Here is a 21,887-nt window from a genome sequence, read left to right on the forward strand (position 1 = left end):
TTTATTCGAATTTATTTAAATCTACTTATTTATTTGTTGTATATAGGAAAATAGAAGGCTTTATGTGAAAAAAGAATATGAATACTTTTGTAAGTAACACATGTCCTTAATTCAAACCCTAAAATAACGTAACTATAGAATTGCACGGCTAGAAAAGACCTCAGAGAACATCTTACTAGCTCTTCATCTTATAGGCGAGAAACTGAGGACCAGAGGAAGATGACTTGATTTTTGGCCAGTTAGAGTTGACATCCAGTTTTCTGAGACACAGCCTAGGTCATACAGTTGCTAAAACTAAAGAATTTAAACGAATGACTTTTAAATTAAATCCGTTCCAACTGGTCCTCTGTTGTATCTTCTGTTCTTATTACTGGAAAAGGAAAATAATTTTGTCCAAAATTTAAAAATGAGCAAAATCTGTATTCCATATTTTTATTTATAGCTTGAGAAAATTACTGGAAATGGCCTATTTAAAATTAGAACATGATGCTTGGCACTCAATTTCTGAGTTCTGGTGGATAAAGCTGCATATTTTCCCACTAATTGGCCCTATGAGGCATGTTGTTCAGAGCTGAAGCCCTGTTATTCCAATTTTGGACACCAATAAATTCTTATCACTTGCTTTTTATGTGTACTGTGTGTTTTTTCCTTCTTTTGATAGCAGCCCTGACATTTCTAATCATCCTACACAGATTTCCTTTGTAACAATTGATGTGGACGGTTGTTTGCAATAACCTTGCAAAATGGAACTACACACAATCTTTTAAAAATTAGTTTTCTGTTTTCTAACTATATAATCCATCTGGTTTTATGCCCTTTCTAAACTGGCACACTATTTTCATCTAGGTTGTTTCCTTTGTCAGCAAGTTGATAAATTTTGATTAAAGCTCAAGATCAATCTAAGAAATTTTGTTTTCTGACAATATATTATGACGATGGCAACATTTAGTGCTTTGCTAGTCATTAAAATTTCTGCAGGCCCTATATTGCTATATTTACTTGACTTTCAAACCTTTCCAGATGACATCAGTTCTTTGAGGGTGCGAGGTGGTGGGGTGCTGCCGCACTGCATGGCTTGTAGGGTCTTAGTTCCCTGACCAGGGACTGAACCTGGGCCCAAGGTAGTGACAGTGCCAAGACCTATACTGTGGACCAGGGAATTCCCAACTTGACACTAATTATTATACATTACTGGCTCTCATTATTATTATTTGTGTCAAGGAAACCAAATCTAAGTCCTCTTTCCAGGTTCAAGGTGCTTCACTGAAAAATTTAAATGTATAAACATTAGGTGACAGATTATAAGCATATGACAATTTTTTCTTTATACTAATACTGGTAGTAATATTATACCCCAAATCTGGTACCATAAATTAGCATCTGTAGCATTATTATCTATTCCTCACTGAATTACAGGTGTGATTTTCAGTTGTAAACTATTACTTGGGGAAAGTCAACATTTATAAGTACACAATTGTTGTATTTTAGTTTAAACAAAGCTGCAATCTCTGATCCATATGTATGGTATAATCTCTGGTGCATATAAATATGGTACACCTAATGAACTGTTCTTAGATTATATTTCAGTTAGAAAATAAAATATTAACAACTAATGATATAGCATACACAGCATACACATACTTTTATTAAGTAAACAATACCCTATTTGCACTCACTAGATGCTTATGTCAATCTTGCCAACCCAGCAAAATGTAGTTAGGTCCTCTTGGTACATCGAGCTCATACACACACACACACACACACACACACGTATCTATATACAGTGGATAATCGTGATATATTTTGAAGTCTATACTCCACACAGCATAATAATAAATTTCATAATACATGGGGACAACGATGGAGGAAAATACTTCCCATTTCATCTTGTAGCTCATATCTCAAAATAATTCTCCTCTTCCCCTCCTAACAGTATTTGACATGGCTTGAAAACATTATTCAGTACCAAATTATAAATGCCACGTGGATAGGGTCTGTGACTATCTTGTTCACCATGTCCCGGAAACCTTGTTTAAAACCTGTGTGTTATGAGGAAGCTCCAAAAATAATTGCTAAATAAACGAACATTTCAATAACCATGCTGGTGCCCTTAAATGATGTGAATTTCTAAGGCAGTCACAATACTCAGACTGGTAGCATACTTGAAAAGGGAAGGACATAACCCCTTGTCAATATAATTTAAAATCATTTAGAGAGCAGCTTTTAGACTAAATATAAATACCAGATGGGCATGTGAATGGTAACTTCACAAATGAGCTGAGAAAAGAAAGATAGCTACCAGAAAGTGGAACTGATTTCAGCACAGAGATAAACTTCTGGATGAGTTGTGAAAGAAATCTTCTTTCTTGATAGGCTCTAAAATCAGACAGATAACAAACAGGGAGCAAATTATTTTTGAGAAGTAATTATTTCAAAAGTAAAATTTAAATGCTGAACAGCCTTTCTCACACTGCTCAAATTGTTTCATTTCTCTCTGAAATCAGGACCATAATTTAAACAGCTTCTTCCTTGAGAGAAATACAGCATTACATGAAGAAAACAGGAGCCTCATTACTGGCCTAATAACCAGCCAAGAAAGCATCTCTGTGTTTTCAAGGTCAGGACTAGAAAGGAGTTTTCAAAATTTCATTTATAGTCTGCCTTCAACATTAAAAATCTAGTACTTAACTATGTAGTTGAAATAAGCAATTTCATGCTTTAATATGCTTAAATTATTAAAGAGTATCACAATGTATAAAAATTAAATGTTAGTTTAAAAAACAACTTTTTACTCATTACTAATTTAAGATGCATCATGTACCAACTATTCAAAAACCAATCATCATGTATTGGAGAGCTACAAATGATTATGCCAGTCCTGCTGGAAATAACAAGGAGGGAAATGACTAAAATATAGTTGAAATGACAACAAGTCATAAAATATAATCAGTAACACAAGCCAACATTAATTAGTAAAACTGCCTGACATTAACTGAGCACCTACTGCACTAGGATCTGAGCTGTGTTAAGGACATCATACAAAATAATCTAATGCTGACAGCAGTCCTACGAAACAGGTACTATACTGTCCTGACTTCACACTGAGGCTCAAAGAGGTACAGTAACTTGCCCAAACTTACACAGCAGATGAGTGTGAAACTAGGTAAGTCTGATCGTAGAACTTGCACTCTAAACAACTATACACAATCTAATCATTACAAAAAGAGCTGATGTTTCAACGAAAAACACTGTGTGTTTCAGGAGTTCAGAAGAAAGCACTACAGGTTAAAGTACTTGGTCTGGAAGACTGCTTAAAAGGTTAGCCTCAATTAAGTGAAGTAGAGGGGCAAAGATTGATTATATTCTTTGCAGCCAAAGATGGAGAAGCTCTATACATTCAGCAAAAACAAGACCGGGAGCAGACTGTGGCTCAGATAATGAACTCCTTATTGCCAAATTCAGACTTAAATTGAAGAAAGTAGGGAAAACCACTAGACCATTCCGGTATGACCTAAATCAAATCCCTTATGATTAAACAGTGGAAGCGACAAATAGATTTAAGGGACTAGATCTGATAGACAAAGTGCCTAATGAACTATGGGCAGAGGTTCGTGACATTGTACAGGAGACAGGGATTAAGACCATCCCCATGGAAAAGAAATGCAAAAAAGCAAAATGGCTGTCTGAGGAGGCCTTACAGATAGCTGGGAAAAGAAGAGAAGCGAAAAGTAAAGGAGAAAAGGAAAGATATTCCCATCTGAATGCAGAGTTCCAAAGAATAGCAAGGAGAGATAAGAAAGCCTTCCTCAGCGATCAATGCAAAGAAACAGAGGAAAACAACAGATTGGGAAAGACTAGAGATCTCTTCAAGAAAATCAGAGATACAAAAGGAACATTTCATGCAAAGATAGGCTCGATAAAGGACAGAAATGGTAGGGACCTAACAGAAGCAGAAGATATTAAGAAGAGGTGGCAAGAATACACAGAAGAACTGTACAAAAAAGATCTTCACGACCCAGGTCATCACGATGGTGTGATCACTCACCTAGAGCCAGACATCCTGGAATGTGAAGTCAAGTGGGCCTTACACAGCATCACTACGAACAAAGCTAGTGGAGGTGATGGAATTCCAGTTAAGCTATTTCAAATCCTGAAAGATGATGCTGTGAAAGTGCTGCACTCAATATGCCAGCAAATCTGGAAAACTCAGCAGTGGCCACAGGACTGGAAAAGGTCAGTTTTCACTCTAATCCCAAAGAAAGGCAATGCCAAAGAATGCTCAAACTACCACACAATTGCACTCATCTCACATGCTAGTAAAGTAATGTTCAAAATTCTCCAAGCCAGGCTTCAGCAATACGTGAACCATGAACTTCCAGATGTTCAAGCGGGTTTTAGAAAAGGCAGAGAAACCAGAGATCAAATTGCCAATATCCGCTGGATCATCGAAAAAGCAAGAGAGTTCCAGAAAAACATCTATTTCTGCTTTATTGACTATGCCAAAGCCTTTGACTGTGGGGATCACAATCAACTGTGGAAAATTCTGAGAGATGGGAATACAAGACCATCTGACCTGTCTCTTGAGAAACCTGTATGCAGGTCAGGAAGCAACAGTGAGAACTGGACATGGAACAACAGACTGGTTCCAAATAGGAAAAGGAGTATGTCAAGGCTGTATACTGTCACCCTGCTTATTTAACTTCTATGCAGAGTACATCATGAGAAACGCTGGGCTGGAAGAAAGACAAGCTGGAATCAAGATTGCTGGAAGAAATATCAATAACCTCAGATATGCGGATGACACCACCCTTATGGCAGAGAGTGAAGAAGAACTAAAGAGCCTCTTGATGAAGGTGAAGGAGGAGAGTGAAAAAGTTGGCTTAAAGCTCAACGTTCAGAAAACTAAGATCATGGCATCTGGTCCGATCACTTCATGGGAAATAGGCGGGGAAACAGTGGAAACAGTGTCAGACTTTATTTTCTGGGGGTCCAAAATCACTGCTGATGGTGACTGCAGCCATGAAATTAAAAGACGCTTACTCCTTGGAAGGAAGGTTATGGCCAACCTAGATAGCATGTTTAAAAGCAGAGACATTACTTTGTCAACAAAGGTCCGTCTAGTCAAGGCTATACTTTTTCCAGTGGTCATGTATGGATGTGAGAGTTGGACGGTGAAGAAAGCTGAGTGCCGAAGAATTGATGCTTTTGAACTGTGGTGTTGGAGAAGACTCTTGAGAGTCCCTTGGACTGCAAGAAGATCCAGCCAGTCCATCCTAAAGGAGATCAGTTCTGGGTGTTCATTGGAAGGACTGATGTTGAAGCTGAAACTCCAATCCTTTGGCCACCTCATGTGAAGAGCTGACTCATTGGAAAAGACTCTGATGCTGGGAAGGATTGGGGGCAGGAGGAGAAGGGGACGACAGAGGATGAGATGGCTGGATGGCATCACTGACTTAATGGACATGAGTTTGGGTAAACTCTGGGAGTTGGTGATGGACAGGGAGGCCTGGCGTGCTGCGATTCATGGGGTCGCAAAGAGTCGGACACAACTGAGCGACTGAACTGAACTGACTATTAAAATAACCTGCAACCCTCATCTGCTTCCTTACTCATTATATACTGCATTTATTTTTCTCCTTAGCATGAGCCACTGGATAATATACCATAAAATCCATCTGTTATGAGCTGCTTTCCCCAGCTAGAATGTAAACTCCACAAGAGCAGGAATTACTTTCTATTTTGTTCTATGCCATATCGCCTATACCTATAATAGTACCCAGTCAAATAATAAACACTTAGATTTATTGAATGAATGAATTGTATAAAGTGAAGCATGTAAGTTATTGTTAAGAGTGAGGGAATGGGAAAAAAAGAAAAATTGGACTGATAGCCTGAAGACTGTGGAGAAAACTGAGACCCATCCATGATGAACAAACTATGATGGACAACAGGCAAAGGGACGACCACTGATAACACTTGTGACTGGGGCAGCAATAAGGGAAAGGAGAAATGATGATGTATGGCTTCTCCATCGAACCTCTGTAAAAAATATTTCTATGATGGCCTAAGTAAAAGCACTTCTTAATCATTTATTTGGTTCAGCACTACGTAAAAGAAAAAAAACAAAACAAGTCAGCAACATCTAAGACCCACAACTCAGTATAACAAACCAACATGGAACAAAGCTTTGATAACATACTGTTCTCTTGCTTCTGGATCCATCTTTTCATCATTCTTTTTAATCAAGTTCCAGAATTTTCTTAGCTTAGGTGTCTTTTTTAATTCTAATTCCAATCGTGCCTGAAAGAATGATGTGGCATTAAATCAGCCATAACCCCAATGTAAGAATATAATATAGAGCAATGGGATAAAACCAGATAGGAATGTGACAAAAGCTGGAATGTAAGAAACTAATACCTATACTTTAAAAAACTAGTTCAATTCTGATGCCTGTCAACAGAAAAAAAAATAAGACAAAAGAAATTGCCTTTTCTTGTCAAGATTTTAAGCTCAGTAATAAATTTTCTTTCTTATTTCTAAAATTTAGGACTTCAGTTTGAAAAATATGAGCATTAACATTTAAAGTTCAAAAAGTCAGTCTGAAACAATGCACATAGAACAGCTATCATAATAAGGAAATGTCCATACCACCACTCTTTCTCATGGCACTTATCCGTTTTTAACTTGGTAATGATTATTTATAGGTGCCTGTTTTAACCTTCATCAACTGGTACTTATGAATGAGCTTGCATATCTGAATGTCTGCAAAACCACCCACGTGCAGGAAATGAAATTCTGAATACAGTATTACATAGAAATCTAGTATTTTTAACTTTACTCCCTAAAATCTGTTAATTTGGCTTTGATACTCGCCTATTTTATCTAATAAGACTTTGATAGAAAAATGAAGTTGTTAATATTAAACATAATTCAGATCTTCTCCTATAGCTGTATGTACATTCCATTCAAGGAAAATTAAAAATTCAAGTCTGTATTTAGTCTCAGCCAGAGACGTATCTATGAATAATAATATTTTACTAAATTAACTCCCTTTATGAGCTCAATAGATATTACCTTATTTCACCTTAAAATAATGACATTAGGAGAAACATTTATTGGCTTATACACAAAAGCTTTAAAACTGAAAAAAACTACACCTATGATTAGTTAATGCATAGTAAATTAGACAAATTTGGTGGGGGATTTTTAACTGTCATTTTATGTCCATATTAAAGCTACACCATCTAAAACCACATGTTCCACTTACAAATACATGTAAGTTTCTGAACTGAGATACTTACAGGCTGTAAGCCCATCCACATTGGGAGAGAGATAAGCTGCTGTACTTGACTCCGTATCAAGTCTACTTCCTGTTTAAAACAGTCATGAGGGGGAGAATGTGCCATCAATTCTTTCAAATTAATGATTTTTTATTATTAAGAAGTTCAATGCATTTTTTAAAAAGATAAAGCTAAGCCTCATGATTTGCAAATTCCATACTTGTGATTTCATCAACTTGCAAAATGTACTGCTAGCGCTCAGTTCAATCCTCTCGATGCTTTCACTGTCCTTCAGTGACAGCACGGGGCAGGGCCAAGTGTGAACTGCCCAACACACACATTTTGAGCTGAGTTTAGACAAGGTGTGCTCTGCCTGCTTGCTTCAGCTCTCTTACACCAGCATCTCTTCTCGGTCTATTTAGTGCTACTTTCTCACAATATTGTGATTTTTGTTGGTGATTTTGCTATTTACAATGGCCCCAAGCACAGGGCTTCAGTGCTGTTCAGTGTTCCCAGGGGAAGAATGCTGTGATGTGCCTTAAAGAGAAAATACTGTGTGTTAGGTAAGTTTGTTCAGATATAAGTTACAGCACTGTTGGTCACAAGTTCAACATTAACAAATCAACAACATACATAAAGTGACTTTAAATAGAAACATATATAAACAAGGCTATACATTGATCGCCTGATGAAAATGTGACCAGAGGCTTGCATGAAACTATCTCTGTATTTTCCCTAAGAGCAGTGGTTCAGTTTTAGCTAATTCTGTGTTCACAGCTATTTTTTAGAGCATAACTACGTCAAATAATGAATACTGGTGGTAAACTGAAAAAAAGTACCAATAATAAGCCAGCTTTTAAGTTAATTAAACTAGCATAAAACTACCAATAATACTAATTAAATCTTGGTTTTGTTCCATTTCTGACAAGGAATCACATCTATTTAAATTTGCTTTGTTTAATTTAATAAATGTTAAAGAGGTAATACTGAATATAAATCTTTTCCCGGTCTTTGCAAGACCCATGTTAGGTACTACATGGAAACAGATAATAACCATCCAACTATCAACACTGTTTTCAGGGTAAGAAAAACCTTCATGCATTCTCCTGCATGGGTCTAAATGCACTATCAATTCAGAAGCACCTTTACATATATATATACATATACAGGTATATACCTATTTATTTAAAGATAAATATCTTCAGATAACCACAGGAGAGAAGTACAAATGAAATATTAATTACTATAAATGTTTATTTTTTAGAACATAATCTTATAAAGAATGAAAAATGGATAATACGTAACCCAAGAGATTTTGAAAGATCATCCATAATCACCCCTACACAGTCAACTCAAAATGTAACTCTCTTGCTGACCTGCTGGGTTACGAATGAGGTATGACTGAGAAGTAATGAAGCTACGTTCCTGTGTATAGTTTATGACACTGATCTCAATACTCAATGTACATGTTAACAGACTCTTTGCTGTTCTATATTTGGAGAATTTCAGTTCTTATCATTTTACTTAGAAGCTAGACAGAAAAAAGAAGGGATCAAGTCCAAATCTATTAAAAAGCAAACAGATCCTACAAGATGATTTTCCCAAGAAGGGACTGAAATGTTAGCATTGTCCTCATTCTCCACTACTATGAGGAGCTGGCTCTAGAGCTAATCTCATTTACAGTCAACTTAAAAGAATAAGAAAATATGAACACTCTCCCAAAAGATAAAGTAAAATTACCAAACTATTGAAGCAGTGGTCAAGAAAAAGCAGTAAGACTGTCTGTTCGTGGAGTGAAAATTCACCATCAGTTTCAGCTAATGCTGCTTTCAAGATGCACTTGAAAAAGAATGGGAAGTGATCTGGCTTCTTCTTAAAAGTCTGAAAAGAGAAAGAATAAAAACTCATTTTGAAATGGCTTGCTCACCTCTTTTTCTCCTGTAAGCGAACACTGGCAGACTTTTTAGGAGTCTATTAACCAAATGTAGTAATTACAAACATAGTAATTACTTATAATTCACTGTAGCAAGTCAAATAAAGATTTCTGGCAGGACAATGTGAGAGTTGCAGAAATTTTCAGCTAATAAAAGGCTTTGATTCCTTTATTTTTTCTTCAAGTATTAGGCAGGTAATTAGCTTAGGATTTGTTTTTTTATTAAAGATCTAAAGTGTTTTAATTCTTCTAGCTGAAACAAAGAAACATCTTTAGCAAAAACTGAAGTCTTCTTATTCTATTTAATCTCAAAGTTACCCTTTCCTTTATATTATCTCTTTACTCTTACTGCTAACTGCTAAGTCGCTTCAGTCGTGTCTGACTCCGTGCGACCCCATAGACGGCAGCCCAGCAGGCTCTGCCATCCCTGGGATTCTCCAGGCAAGAACACTGGAGTGGGTTGCCATTTCCTTCTCCAATGCATGAAAGGGAAAAGTGAAAGTGAAGTCGCTCAGTCGCGTCCGACTCTTCGCAACCCCATGGACTGTAGCCTACCAGGCTCCTCCGTCCATGGGATTTTCCAGGCAAGAGTACTGGAGTGGGGTGCCATTGCCTTCTCCACTTTACTCTTAACATACAAATAATGTTTTAAAAAGAAAAGGTAAATAATGTAAACATATTCAAGCTTCTCTGTGATCTACCTCCCCACCTTTCTGTTACCTCTCTTTTATTTCATAGGCAAGTGCTCAAAATGTATGACCTACACTAGCTGTTTTCACTTACTTCTCTAAAACAAGTTTGCATGTACAGCACTCTCCTGAAGCTGTCACAGCTGTCAAGTCCTAAGGACACTTACCAACCCTCAACTCCTTTTTGATGTGAAGGTTTCTCTTGTCACTTTACAAGGCAGTGTCCCTGGGGGTCTAGCCTAATTCTTCTTTTCCCTCTCCCATTACGTCAACTTCCATATGCTAATGCTTCTAAATACACATCTTCAGTCCAGATTTCTTCAGTCCTTAGATTGCTTTGTCTACCACAATTTCATCTAGATATTCCAAAAGCAATTTAAACTCAGAAAGTCCAAAACTCAATTCAACAATTCTGTACCCCCCAAAGTATTCCTCAACCCTCTTCTACCTAGCTTGGTAAGAGGCACCTCTCATATTTTACATTTGGTTGCCCAAACCTGGAAGGTTACTGAAAATAATATCCCATCCCTCAAGCTACTTCAATGATCAAATCCAATCAATTTTACTTTCCAAATCTGTGTGTAACCTCTTCTCTTTATCTGTATCAACTCTAATCACCAAAGTGGTCTTTACAACATGAAAACTGATGAAATCATTCTCTAGTGTCCCTCTCCCTTCCTCTGGTGGTTCGAAGCAACTTTAAGAAACCTCCTAGATTTCTCAATAAGACACAAGGCCCTTATACGATGGTAATAATGAATATTTGAGGGTCCATGGTTTTATCTTAAAGAATGTTAACACCTTTTCATTTTGGAGACCATCCCCTCAAAAGAGATGGCAAGTACACATGGCTTTCCTTCATTTAAAGAAGTATGATTGAGGGGAAGGAACTCTTTTGATGAGCTGACCATTTCATAATGGCCAAAGAAAACCTAGATTTTGGACCTCTGTTAGCTGATCAAGGCTCTGTTACAGTAGCACAAAGAGAAAATGTCAATAATAAATTTCAAAAGAGAAAACAGATCCCAAATCAGATAAAGAGAAGACTGAAATTACAATATAAGCGCCTGTCTTGACTTTAGACATACTACTTTACTCGGGTAAAACTATAAACACATACTCTCTGTTGTGAAACAAGGCACTGAAAAATATTATCTCATTGAACATTATCTATTTGAGCTCAGTTCAGTTCAGTCCCTCAGTCATGTCTGACTCTTTGAGCTACTTAATATAAAATTTATTCTATCTGATGTACAAGTCTTCATAATCCATGCCATTCTTTAAGCACAAAGCAGAAAAATAATTTCACATTCATAATTTTTCAATACACAACATATTAAAGAAAGAACTGAAACCAAAAGAAATATCATTGAGTTGGCTGAAAAGTTTGTTTGGCTTTTTCCATACCATCTTAGGGAAAACCTGAACAAGCTTTTTGGGCAACCCAATATTTTTCATACACCCATTCTTTTTCTCAATATTTACTTTATTTTTGGATAAAGTTCTGTTCTAAAAATATTATTAAAAGGCTACTTTGTAACAGCTTAAGTGAGCACAGTAAGAAAGCTATGAAGTAATTTAAATCTGTTACCTCCCATGCAGGGACATTTTCTCTGAATTTTTCATTGACCATACAGCAGATTGACATTAAATAGGCTTTGCTGGACACTTCTGGGGAATAATTCATCCAGAGGTAATTTTCAAGATACTGGCTGCGAAGAATAAAAAGGCATAGAATATTTCATTAGTTACTACCATCTCATTATATCACTCCCCGGAAAAAGTCTAATTACTTACAACTTTTTTGAAAACCTGTACTTATAGTCTAAGAGCCCATCACAAATTACTCTATAATGTAGGTCAGTCCTACTATTGCAAACATATGTAGCAAATATGGCTCTGGGGAATGAGAGTCTTATACTTTCAAAGTAGGAAAATATCAAAGATTACTGACACTCTTCCCACTTTCAATCTTTCCCAGCATCAGGGTCTTTTCAAATGAGTCAGTTCTTTGCATCAGGTGGCCAAATATTGGAGTTTTAGCTTCAGCATCAGTCCTTCCAATGAATATTCAGGACTAATTTCCTTTAGGATGAACGGGTTGGATCTCCTTGCAGTCCAAGGGACTCTCAAGAGTCTTCTCCAACACCACAGTTCAAAAGCATCAATTCCTTAGCGCTCAGCTTTCATTATAGTCCCACTCTCACATCCACACATGACTACTGGAAAAACCATAGCTTTGAAAACTAGATGGACCTTTGTTGGCAAAGTCATGTCTCTGCTTTTTAATATGCTGTCTAGACTGGTCATAACTTTTCTCCCAAGGAGTAAATGTCTTTTAATTTCATGGCTTCAGTCACCATCTGCAGTGATTTTGGAGCCCCCCAAAATAAAGTCTCTTACTGTTTCCACTGTTTCCCCATGTATTTGCCACAAAGTGATGGGACTGGATGCCATGATCTTAGTTTTCTAAATGTTGAGCTTTAAGCCAACTTTTTCATTCTCCTCTTTCACTTTCATCAAAAGGCTCTTTAGTTCTTCTTCAGTTTCTGCCATAAGGGTGGTGTCATCTGCATATCTGAGGTTATCGATATTTCTCCCAGCAATCTTTCTGATTCTAGCTTGTGCTTCATCCAGTCCAGCATTTTGCATGATGTACTTTGCATATAAGTTAAATAAGCAGGGTGACAAAATACAGCCTTGACATACTCCTTTCCCAATTTGGAACCAATCTGTTGCTCCATGCCCAGTTCTAACTGTTGCTTCCTGACCTGCATATAGAGTTCTCAGGAGGCAGGTCAGGTGGTCTGGTATTCCTGTCTCTTTCAGAATTTTCCACAGTTTGTTGTGATCCACACAGTCAAATGCTTTGGCATAGTCAATAAAGCAGAAGTAGATGCTTTTCTGGAACTCTCCTGCTTTTTTGATGTTGGCAATTTGATCTCTGGTTCCTCTGTCTTTTCTAAAACCAGCTTGAATATTTGGAAGTTCACGGTTCACATATTGCTGAAGCCTGGCTTGGACAATTTTGAGCATTACTTTACTAGTGTGTGAGATGAGTGCAATTGTGCGGTAGTTTGAGCATTCTTTGGCATTGTCTTTCTTTGGGATTGGAATGAAAACTGACCTTTTCCAGTCCTGTGGCCACTGCTGAGTTTTCCAAATTTGCTGGCATGTTGAGTGCAGCACTTTCACAGCATCATCTTTCAGGATTTGAAATAGCTCAACTGGAATTCCATCATCTCTACTAGCTTTGTTCGTAGTGATGCTTTCTAAGGCCCCCTTGACTTCACATTCCAGGATGTCTGGCTCTAGTGAGTGATCATACCATCATGATTATCTGGGTCATGAAGACCTGTTTTGCACAGTTCTTCTGTGTATCCTTGCTACCTCTTCTTAATATCTTCTGCTTCTGTTAGGCCCATACCATTTCTGTCCTTTATTGTTCCCATCTTTGCATGAAATGTTCCCTTGGTATCTCTAATGTTCTTGAAGAGATCGCTAGTCTTATGCCATTTTTGTGAGGATCAAATCAGTTTATGAAGAGAGTGTTGTTTTTCAGTCTGTAAGTAATGTCTGACTCTTTGCAACCCTTGCATCATGTCAGGCTTCCCTGTCTTTCACTATCTCCAGGAGTTATAGTTATTAAAACAGAGACTGACTTCTGATGCAGACTATACCTCAAGGGAGTGTGGAGAAGTGGAAAAACCATGAGCTTTGGCATCAGACAGTGGCATCCTAGCTCCACCAATTACTTAAATGCATTATCTTGAACAAATTACTTAACTGCTCTGATCTCAGTTTTTTTCCTTCACTATATGGAAAGTATAATATTGACTTTTTGCAGGATTGCTATGATTGCTCTCTATATAAAATGTTTAACACTATGTCTAGCACAAGGTTCAATAAGTGACAAATACTACTACCATCAACAACAATCTTGGCTTTTACTTCCAGTCTACTGGCCATACCTAGCTGTAATATAACCTAAATTATAATCTAAAAATTGCATATCCTCTTCTGCCTGAAATACCTGTAAACGGTTTAGGTCAGGACAAGGTTGATTTGGTAATAATAAATAAGCTTGGAAGGAAAAAAAATGGCTATAGAATGCATTCCAGTTTACTCCCACTGTAACTAGAGGAACCAAGTAAGAGTTCAGAAAGTGCTCAGCACAAACTATCTTAATTAGTGAGAGACAATTCAAAATACAGTTACACTAACAATGGAACAACATCCTTGAAAACAAAAGATATCATACACGTATTCCAAAATAAGCCAAACACAAAAATATAAATCTTCAAAAGTCTATAGTAATTATTTTCTTACCAACTCACAGAAGTGTACAGAAAACCTAGTTAAAAGTTAAGTCACGTTGCCATCTTTAACTTCATCAAAGTAAAGTCTTTTAACTCACCTAAATTCCAAGAGCATTATCTTTCTGATGGCAAACCTAAAAATATAAAAGTCAACAGTAAAAATATTTAAATAGAGAATAAATAGAGAATATAACATTTCTGAGTTACTAATAGAGATGTATTCTGGAATCTTGTTTTAATATTGACTCATATCAGAATAATTATATCCAATAAAACATTGAAGAAAGCAAATTTTGCTTTTATATATTTTTATTTTGTTGTTTATTTTTTAAAACTATCTAAGAAGAATTATATCCTATTCATATAACAAACACAATTAGCACCACGACATACAAGGATATAACACACAAACTAATAAGCCGACTAGATTTAATCAAAACACAAGTGCTCATCAACATTCATAATATTGGATCACCAATATTATTGGATCACCATTGCCAAAAGCTAGTCTGCCTCAATTTCTTAAGCACTAATCTTCTTTCATTTAATAATAATAAAATGGAAACGGTCTGCTGAAGTCATGCCTGCTTTCCTATATAAGGGACACATATCTGTATTACAGACATGTCATATAGTCTTGATATTAAGTCTAAAATATTAGAAAATTGTAGAGACAATATCAGATATTTCTGTATATACTTTAAGAAACAGAAGTGTTTGTTTTATATGGATAAATGATCTTGTAGTTACAGGGTATCTCTGCAAAGGCAGGTTCAAATATCCACTAATTTAGCTTTATCATTTTGTATATTAGAAATAAAGACGCCAGACCAGAACCATGCCACTGGATACAAGCTTCCAGCTTTGCAAATTAAACTTGCTGAGACAGGTAAAGAGCTTAACTAATGGTATATATATACGTATAAGATATAAAAATGGGTCTAGAGACTAGACATGCCAGAAAATCTTTAAAGGACGAGAAGTTACAAGTAATGATGACAAATATTACTTATACAAAGTTTGTTAAAAGACTGACAAGGACTTGACATGAACCTCTGAGCTATCTACTCCAGAGTGATTGTTACACAGAACAATCAATCTGGATTCTTCTGTGTATTGTTCAAAATAATTTTTTATTACATATATAGCTTGTACAAAATACATATTTCATTATTTGGTATTTAATTATCATGTACGTTTATTTTTCCCATTTTTAAATAATCTTTTAAAAAGATTTATCAGAAAATAGTAAGAAAATTAGTATTAATTGAACTGAAATTTTAAAATCTCCATGTTTAGTCTTCCTCACATTCCTCCAAAAACAAAATAAACCCTAAAGAACTTAATCTCTCTAATCTGAGTTAAAAATTACAAGGCAAAGAAATATCTTATGACGCTTCAGCAGCTAGATGTAATTTTTCTAGCTACCATCTCCTTGATGACCAGATCAAGAAAGAAAAGAAAGTTCCAAGTTTATAATTACATTCAGTTTAGAAGCTCAGATGAGATCCAAGTTAGAACCATCTAATTCCTATCTATAAAAATTAAACTCATTCCTACCTTGATTTGACAATTTCTTTCTCATATATATCTTCAATCACCTGTTATTAAAAATATAACAATGTTTAATATCTCAAATAATTTTTTTCAGACTCTGAGAGTTTTCAGTTACTGAGATTACACAAAACAAGTTGTTTAGGAAAACTATCAAATATTACTGCTAGTGAAATAATACTTCAGAGATATATTTTATAATCCCATTATATTCCTCAAAATGTAAAATAACAAGAAAGCAAAGTAGTAGAAAAAATAAATATGTCTACATAAAAATAATTATAGGAATAATTATTAAAATGATGTATTTATTTTATTTCTAGGGAAAACAAAAATTCACAAGATCAGGATAATTTTTAAAACATATTTTTAACAAAGTATACTAAACGTTACCAGGCTTCATCTAAGAGTTTTAACAATGTGTTTTCAAAAATCAGAAAGCAAACTGAAAGCACAAAGAGATAACAGAAACAAATGCCAATCATTACATTCTGTTTTCCAAATGCATGATAAAACCTCAGATTTCCATTTACTTGGGTTAGAGTGGGTAAGATGGTATGATCCCTAAGAATTCAGGTTCTGGAGTTGGAAGCCTGATTCAAACCAGTCACCTTCACTGCTGATGGCTACAACCTCTGCATGTGCCTGACTGCTACTAAGGCTGTTTCCCAGTATACAAAAAGGATCTAATTACACTAATAAGTACCCCATGGGTTTGCTAAAAGACAACACATAAAGAATTCAGCCCAGATCCTTGCATAAGGTGAGCCTTTAATAATAGTTAACAGTAGCAGAAGTAACAGTAGTGCTAGTGATAAGAGTAGTTTCAAAGTTAAAATTACGAAGTGCTTTAACATGGTATAATATAATTTTATGGCAATTTTGATATCTTTTAATTGCTCAGAGTATATCTGTCAAATAAATGTTTGTGGGTGGTAAAGGCAGGAAGATAATGAGGCAAGCAAATCTTGAATTTATATGAAATTTGTTTTTTTTCTGCTTTCTTTTTATCAAAATCTAAATTATTAAAAAATAATAAAATGAAGGGTATAATCTTTAAACACCAAATTAAAATAAAATTTTTCTAAACAGGCATACGTAGCTTCATCTAGAATTATCTCTAGTATTAACTAAAATGATCTAAATGATTAACTAAAATTTAATCTCTAAAAATCTTGATCTAATTAGGTTCAACACAATCTGGTAGAGTCATCAAGATAATTTTGTTATCAATGAAAAATGACTCTAGGAACCTCCACACCCAACATATACAAGCATAAACATATACAAACAACATAAAGTAAGATAAAGCAACCTGGCCAATAATTAAGAGTAACTAATGTATGTCAAGTTTAATATCTTCCTAATGAGTAAAATGGGATTGCTGGCAAAACAAATATATTTATAGATAAAACATTTAAGCTCAAATAATAAGAAATTTGGGGTTCAGTTTTACTAAGAGTGCCTCAGTTCAGTTCAGTTGCTCAGTTGTGTCTGACTCTTTGTGACCCCATGAACCGCACGACTCCAGGCCTCCCTGCCCATCACCAACTCCCAGAGTTTACCCCAACTCATGTCCATTGAGTCGGTGATGCCATCTAGCCATCTCATCCTCTGTCATCCCCTTCTTCTCCTGCCCCCAATCCTTCCCAGCATCAGGGTCTTTTCCAATAAAGTACCACAATTCGATTTATAATGGCAAAGCTTTATGTCAGTCTTTACTACATGTTAAGCGGCATGCAATATGTCAGCTCTATTTCATGTAAGCACCTCTTTTTAAGAACCTATTTCAGTAAGAATTAATCTTACGTTTAGGCTTTTTTCTTTTCAATTATTCTAAACTGTGTCACATGAATCCTAAGTCCATTCTCTACACTAAACAAGTCACCCCTCTTCCACCATTATTACAGATCGTTATTGCAGTTCATCAGCCAGAAAACAATAGATTCTATCCTAGGTGAACTGTCAAAAAAACTGTAGGAAAACTGCTGTATATTTACAAAGATATTCATTATGTGGCCATCTAATAATGATAAATCAAAAACAATCTAAGAATCGATGAACAGGAAAATCCACACACACTTTTTAAAAAGCTTAAAGGAAACACAACAAATGATAGTAGAGGTTATCACTAAGTAATGATCTTTTATTCTCTTATGTGTAGCCTCCGTATTTTTCAAATTTTCTGTTATGAGTAATCATTAGTTTAGAAAACCATTCATTTTAACTTTAAAAAAAAGTGAAAAGCTTTTGATAAATCACCTCTTGAAAAAGAGATACAAAGAGCATACTTATTCAAAAAGGATGCCAAAAATCAAAAATACTTACCTTTATATCAAAGGGTGACTTTTTCTTGATATGGGGCGCCCAATATTTACATGCTAACTGCAAAAGTAAACAGTATAAATAGTAAGTCATATATTCATACGCTGTAGAGCTAAAAGACCGAGATCATTCAGTAACAAGCACTTCTGGCACAGGGCCACGTTAGATCAGAGTAATTTACCTACTAAGGGGACTACATGGGTTTGTAGACCAGTTAGCATCTTTGGCCACAATCCACTGAATGTCAGTAATGCCCTGCATGGCAACCTGCTATCGTGATTTTAAAAATAAAACAAAACATACTTTTCTAGGGGAAAGTTAATAACCACAGTCAAACATCTTCAGCATAGAGCTAAGGAAACCCAGGTTTAGAAAAATTAAATGAGCTGCCCAGGATAAAATGTTAACAAGTGAGCCAGTACTAAACACCAGATTCAAAGTCCTCAGGAATGTTGATCTGCAAAACAATAAATCTTTAAGTGATTGGCACACACTCAGGAGGGCTTCCCTGGTGGCTGCGTGGTAAAGAATCCACCTGCCAATGCAGGAGTCAGTCAGTTTAGTCGCTTAGTCATGTCCGACTCTTTGTGAACCCATGGACTGCAGCACAACAGGCCTTCCTGTCCATCACCAACTCCCGGAGCTTACTCAAACTCATGTCCATCAAGTCAGTGACGCCATCCAACCATCTCATCCTCTGTCGTCCACTTCTCCTCCTGTCTTCAATCTTTCCCAGCATTAGGGTCTTTTCTAATAAGTCAGTTCTTTGAATCAGGTGGCCAAAGGCTCCAATGCAGGAGTCTAGGTTTCAATCCTTGCATCAGGAAGATCCCTTGAGAAGGAAATGGCAACCCACTCCAGTATTCTTGTCTAGGAAATCCCATGGACAGAGGAGCCTGGCAGGCTCAGTCCATGCGGTCACAAAAGAGTTGGACATGATTTAGAGACTAAACAACAATAACAGCAGTCTATTAAGTGGATAGCATTGTCTCAAAAGAAACAATGTACATACTTTAAGAATACTTTATTGCTAAAAAATGCTTATCATTAAAAATGTGAGATCACTGAACTCAGATATGGGGTCTTCTTTATAGCTAAATTTTAACCTCTACACCTCATTCACTCAATAATCATTAGAAAGCACCTTCTCTGGTCAGGTGCATCAGGTGCTCAGAAATAATGGAGGAGGAGGGGAAAGGAAATGGTACTGTCCTTACATACTCTGTCCCCATCTCTACCATCCTTCCTTTCACAGGTTCGCTCTCCTGGCTTCTTTACATACACCCCATAAGGCATCTGCACTTGCTTCTCCCCCGACTGTCTCCCTGCTCTTCCCCAACTGGCTCCTTTTTTGGCATTCAGGTCTTAGGTCAAAATCACCTCAGAAAGGACTTTCCTGACTGCTTTTATATACTCCACCTGCTCTGTCACAATGCCATTTCATTTTCCTGATAGCAATAATCACTGTCTGAAACTACAGTTCATTTACTGACATCTCTAAACTGTAAGCTCCCTGAGGGGAGGAAACTAATAACTTCTATCAAAAATTTCAAATATATGTGAAAAGAGGGTTCTAATCTAGTCTGGAGCTATGACAAACCTAAACTGCATATTAAAAAGCAGAGACATCACTTTGCTGACAAAAGTCTGTATAGTCAAAGCTATGGTTTTTCCAGCAGTCATGTATGGAACTGAGAGTTGGACCATAAAGTAGGCTGAGAGCCTAAGAACTGTTGCTTTTGAATTGTGGTCCTGGAGAAGACTCTTGAGATCCCTTGGACAGCAAGGAGATCCAACCAGTCAATCCCAAAGGAAATCAATCTTGAATATTCACTGGAAGGACTGATGCTAAAGCTGAAGCTCCAATATTTTGGCCACCTGATGCAAAGAGCCGACTCACTGGAAGACTCTAATGCTGGCAAAGACTGAAGGCAAGAGGTGAAGGGGTGACAAGAGGATGATGGTTGGATGGCATCAGCGACTCACTGGACATGAGTTCAAGCAAAGGGAGATAGTGAAGGACAGGGAAGCCTGGTGTGCTGCAGTTCACGGGGTTGCAAAGAGTTGGACAGAACTTAGCGACTGAACAACCATAACAATCTAGTCTAAGTTGTCCACAAAAACCTCTCCAAATTAATGTAGATTGATGACCAAGAATTAACCATATAAGAAAGGGGGGGGGGCGGTGCTGAGAAGATTAGGATTCTAAGTAGAAGGAACAATGTTGAAAGGCCAGGAGGTGAAAGATAACACAGTACAATTAAGTGCAGTTCAGTATGGCTAAAACACAATTAGAAAAGGGGAAATAACAGACAAGACTGGATATAAGCCCAGGCAAGACTATAAAACACCTTGGATGATTTCAGTCATTATCCTAAGGGCAATTAGAACTCATTAGAAATTTTAAGAAGATAAGTGAGGTGATTAGATTTGTACTTGGGTAAAATCACTGACAACAATATGAAAAATGAGCTTGAGGAGAGCAAGTGGAAAGACAAGAACACAGGTTGGGATACCTCGGTCCAGGAAGAAAACCATGGGAACCTGGCTTAGGGCACAGAAAGCAGACAGATGTAAGAGACATTCAGAATGTAGCAAAGTGCAGGCTACGAAAAGAAGGACTCAAAGTGACTCCTGTGCTTCTGCCTTGGCAAATCTGCTGAGACAGGGCACAGAGAAGAAAGAAGTTAGTGAGTAGTAAGTTCTACCTTGAGCTACTTGCGCTGTTAGTCAATACCCCAAACAACAAATAAGGATTAGGAATGTTGCTAAGAGCTACCGGGACTGTATTTCCCTGTTCAAAGCCAACCGCGGTTCACAATAAAACACAGTAACTGGTTCTAGAGGTACACTCACGCGTTAGCGTCGGAGACTGCTCTCCCTAGACGCGTTTATTCGGAGCAAGTCTCTTGTCTGATTCTCATCACTCCGCTCAAAGATCGAGGTTACTCTAACAATAAGAATAAGCCTATCCCTCCTTCAACACTCAGTTCAGCATCACCTCTGCTACGAAATCGTGCCAGTCTCAGGTAGACTGGGGTGTTCCTTCTGCGAATTCATCGTTCCAGCGACAAACTCAAGCATAAAAGCTTTTTTTCTTTTCATGTTTTTGTATCCTCTGGAATGTGAAGCCCCCAGGGCAGAGCCTCTTTAACCATGGTTTCCCCAAGAGCTAGTACGGTGGCTGGCACACAGCACATACACTTTAGTTAATGAATTTATGAACAAATGCCTCCTGGGTGCTCCCTTCCCGAGGAAAATTCCACCCCCTGGCCTCGGAGTCCTCATCCCTTCACACACACCAGACTCGCCCTAGCCCACCTGGGTCACGAACTCTGCGTTGATCTGGGACACCGTAGGGGCCACGATTTTCTTGGGCTGAGCAGGGGCCGTCATGGCAGCGCTCTCTCCGCTCCAATGGAAAAGAAAGGACCGCTCCGAGCAGCGGTGAATCCGATGAACTTCCCCTAAGAGGCGATTGCAGCTGCCTGATTCCGAGATGCAAAAATTCGGCGGGGCAGAGTATCCTCAAGGTTTACCGTCTCACTGGGAACGCGTACCGCAGCTTGTACATTCTTCGGGAAGCGGAACACAACAAGGCCGGAAGTGCATGCGAGGCGTCGGCTCTGAGCTAGAGAAGCAAGAGCTTCGACCTCTTCCGCTTCTGCCCCCTAGTGGGAAGCTGACAGAAAAACACCAGCGAGCCTGGATTGATGTCTCAGTGGCCTGATGGACGGTGTTGGTGGAGGTTTTGTTGTTAGCGTTGGGGGAGGAAGAGGGAGACTTG

At 37.3% G+C, this 21,887-nt stretch overlaps 1 protein-coding gene across 2 annotated transcripts in view; it reads right to left on the reverse strand.

Moving 5' to 3' along the window:
- The window catches only part of AQR (aquarius intron-binding spliceosomal factor), an 89,059-nt gene extending 67,387 nt beyond the window's left edge, over positions 1 to 21,672 (reverse strand). For both annotated transcript variants that reach the window (XR_014058714.1, XM_081507092.1), the window contains exons 1-9: positions 21,422 to 21,672; positions 18,104 to 18,160; positions 15,782 to 15,822; positions 14,320 to 14,355; positions 11,494 to 11,614; positions 9,021 to 9,161; positions 7,302 to 7,370; positions 6,200 to 6,300; positions 2,300 to 2,376 (exon numbers count right to left, since the gene is read on the reverse strand). Coding sequence is in view for 1 of the 2 variants with exons in the window: in XM_081507092.1 (XP_081363218.1) it covers positions 2,300 to 2,376; positions 6,200 to 6,300; positions 7,302 to 7,370; positions 9,021 to 9,161; positions 11,494 to 11,614; positions 14,320 to 14,355; positions 15,782 to 15,822; positions 18,104 to 18,160; positions 21,422 to 21,496 (718 nt within the window). In the remaining variant the exon portion in view is untranslated. The remainder of the gene's footprint in view (positions 1 to 2,299; positions 2,377 to 6,199; positions 6,301 to 7,301; positions 7,371 to 9,020; positions 9,162 to 11,493; positions 11,615 to 14,319; positions 14,356 to 15,781; positions 15,823 to 18,103; positions 18,161 to 21,421) is intronic.
- Between the last annotated feature and the right edge of the window lie 215 nt (positions 21,673 to 21,887).

Source organism: Giraffa tippelskirchi, chromosome 7 (assembly GCF_054371585.1).
Source record: "Giraffa tippelskirchi isolate mGirTip1 chromosome 7, T2T-mGirTip1v1.2.pri, whole genome shotgun sequence".
In the NCBI taxonomy this organism is placed as follows: Eukaryota; Metazoa; Chordata; class Mammalia; order Artiodactyla; family Giraffidae; genus Giraffa; species Giraffa tippelskirchi.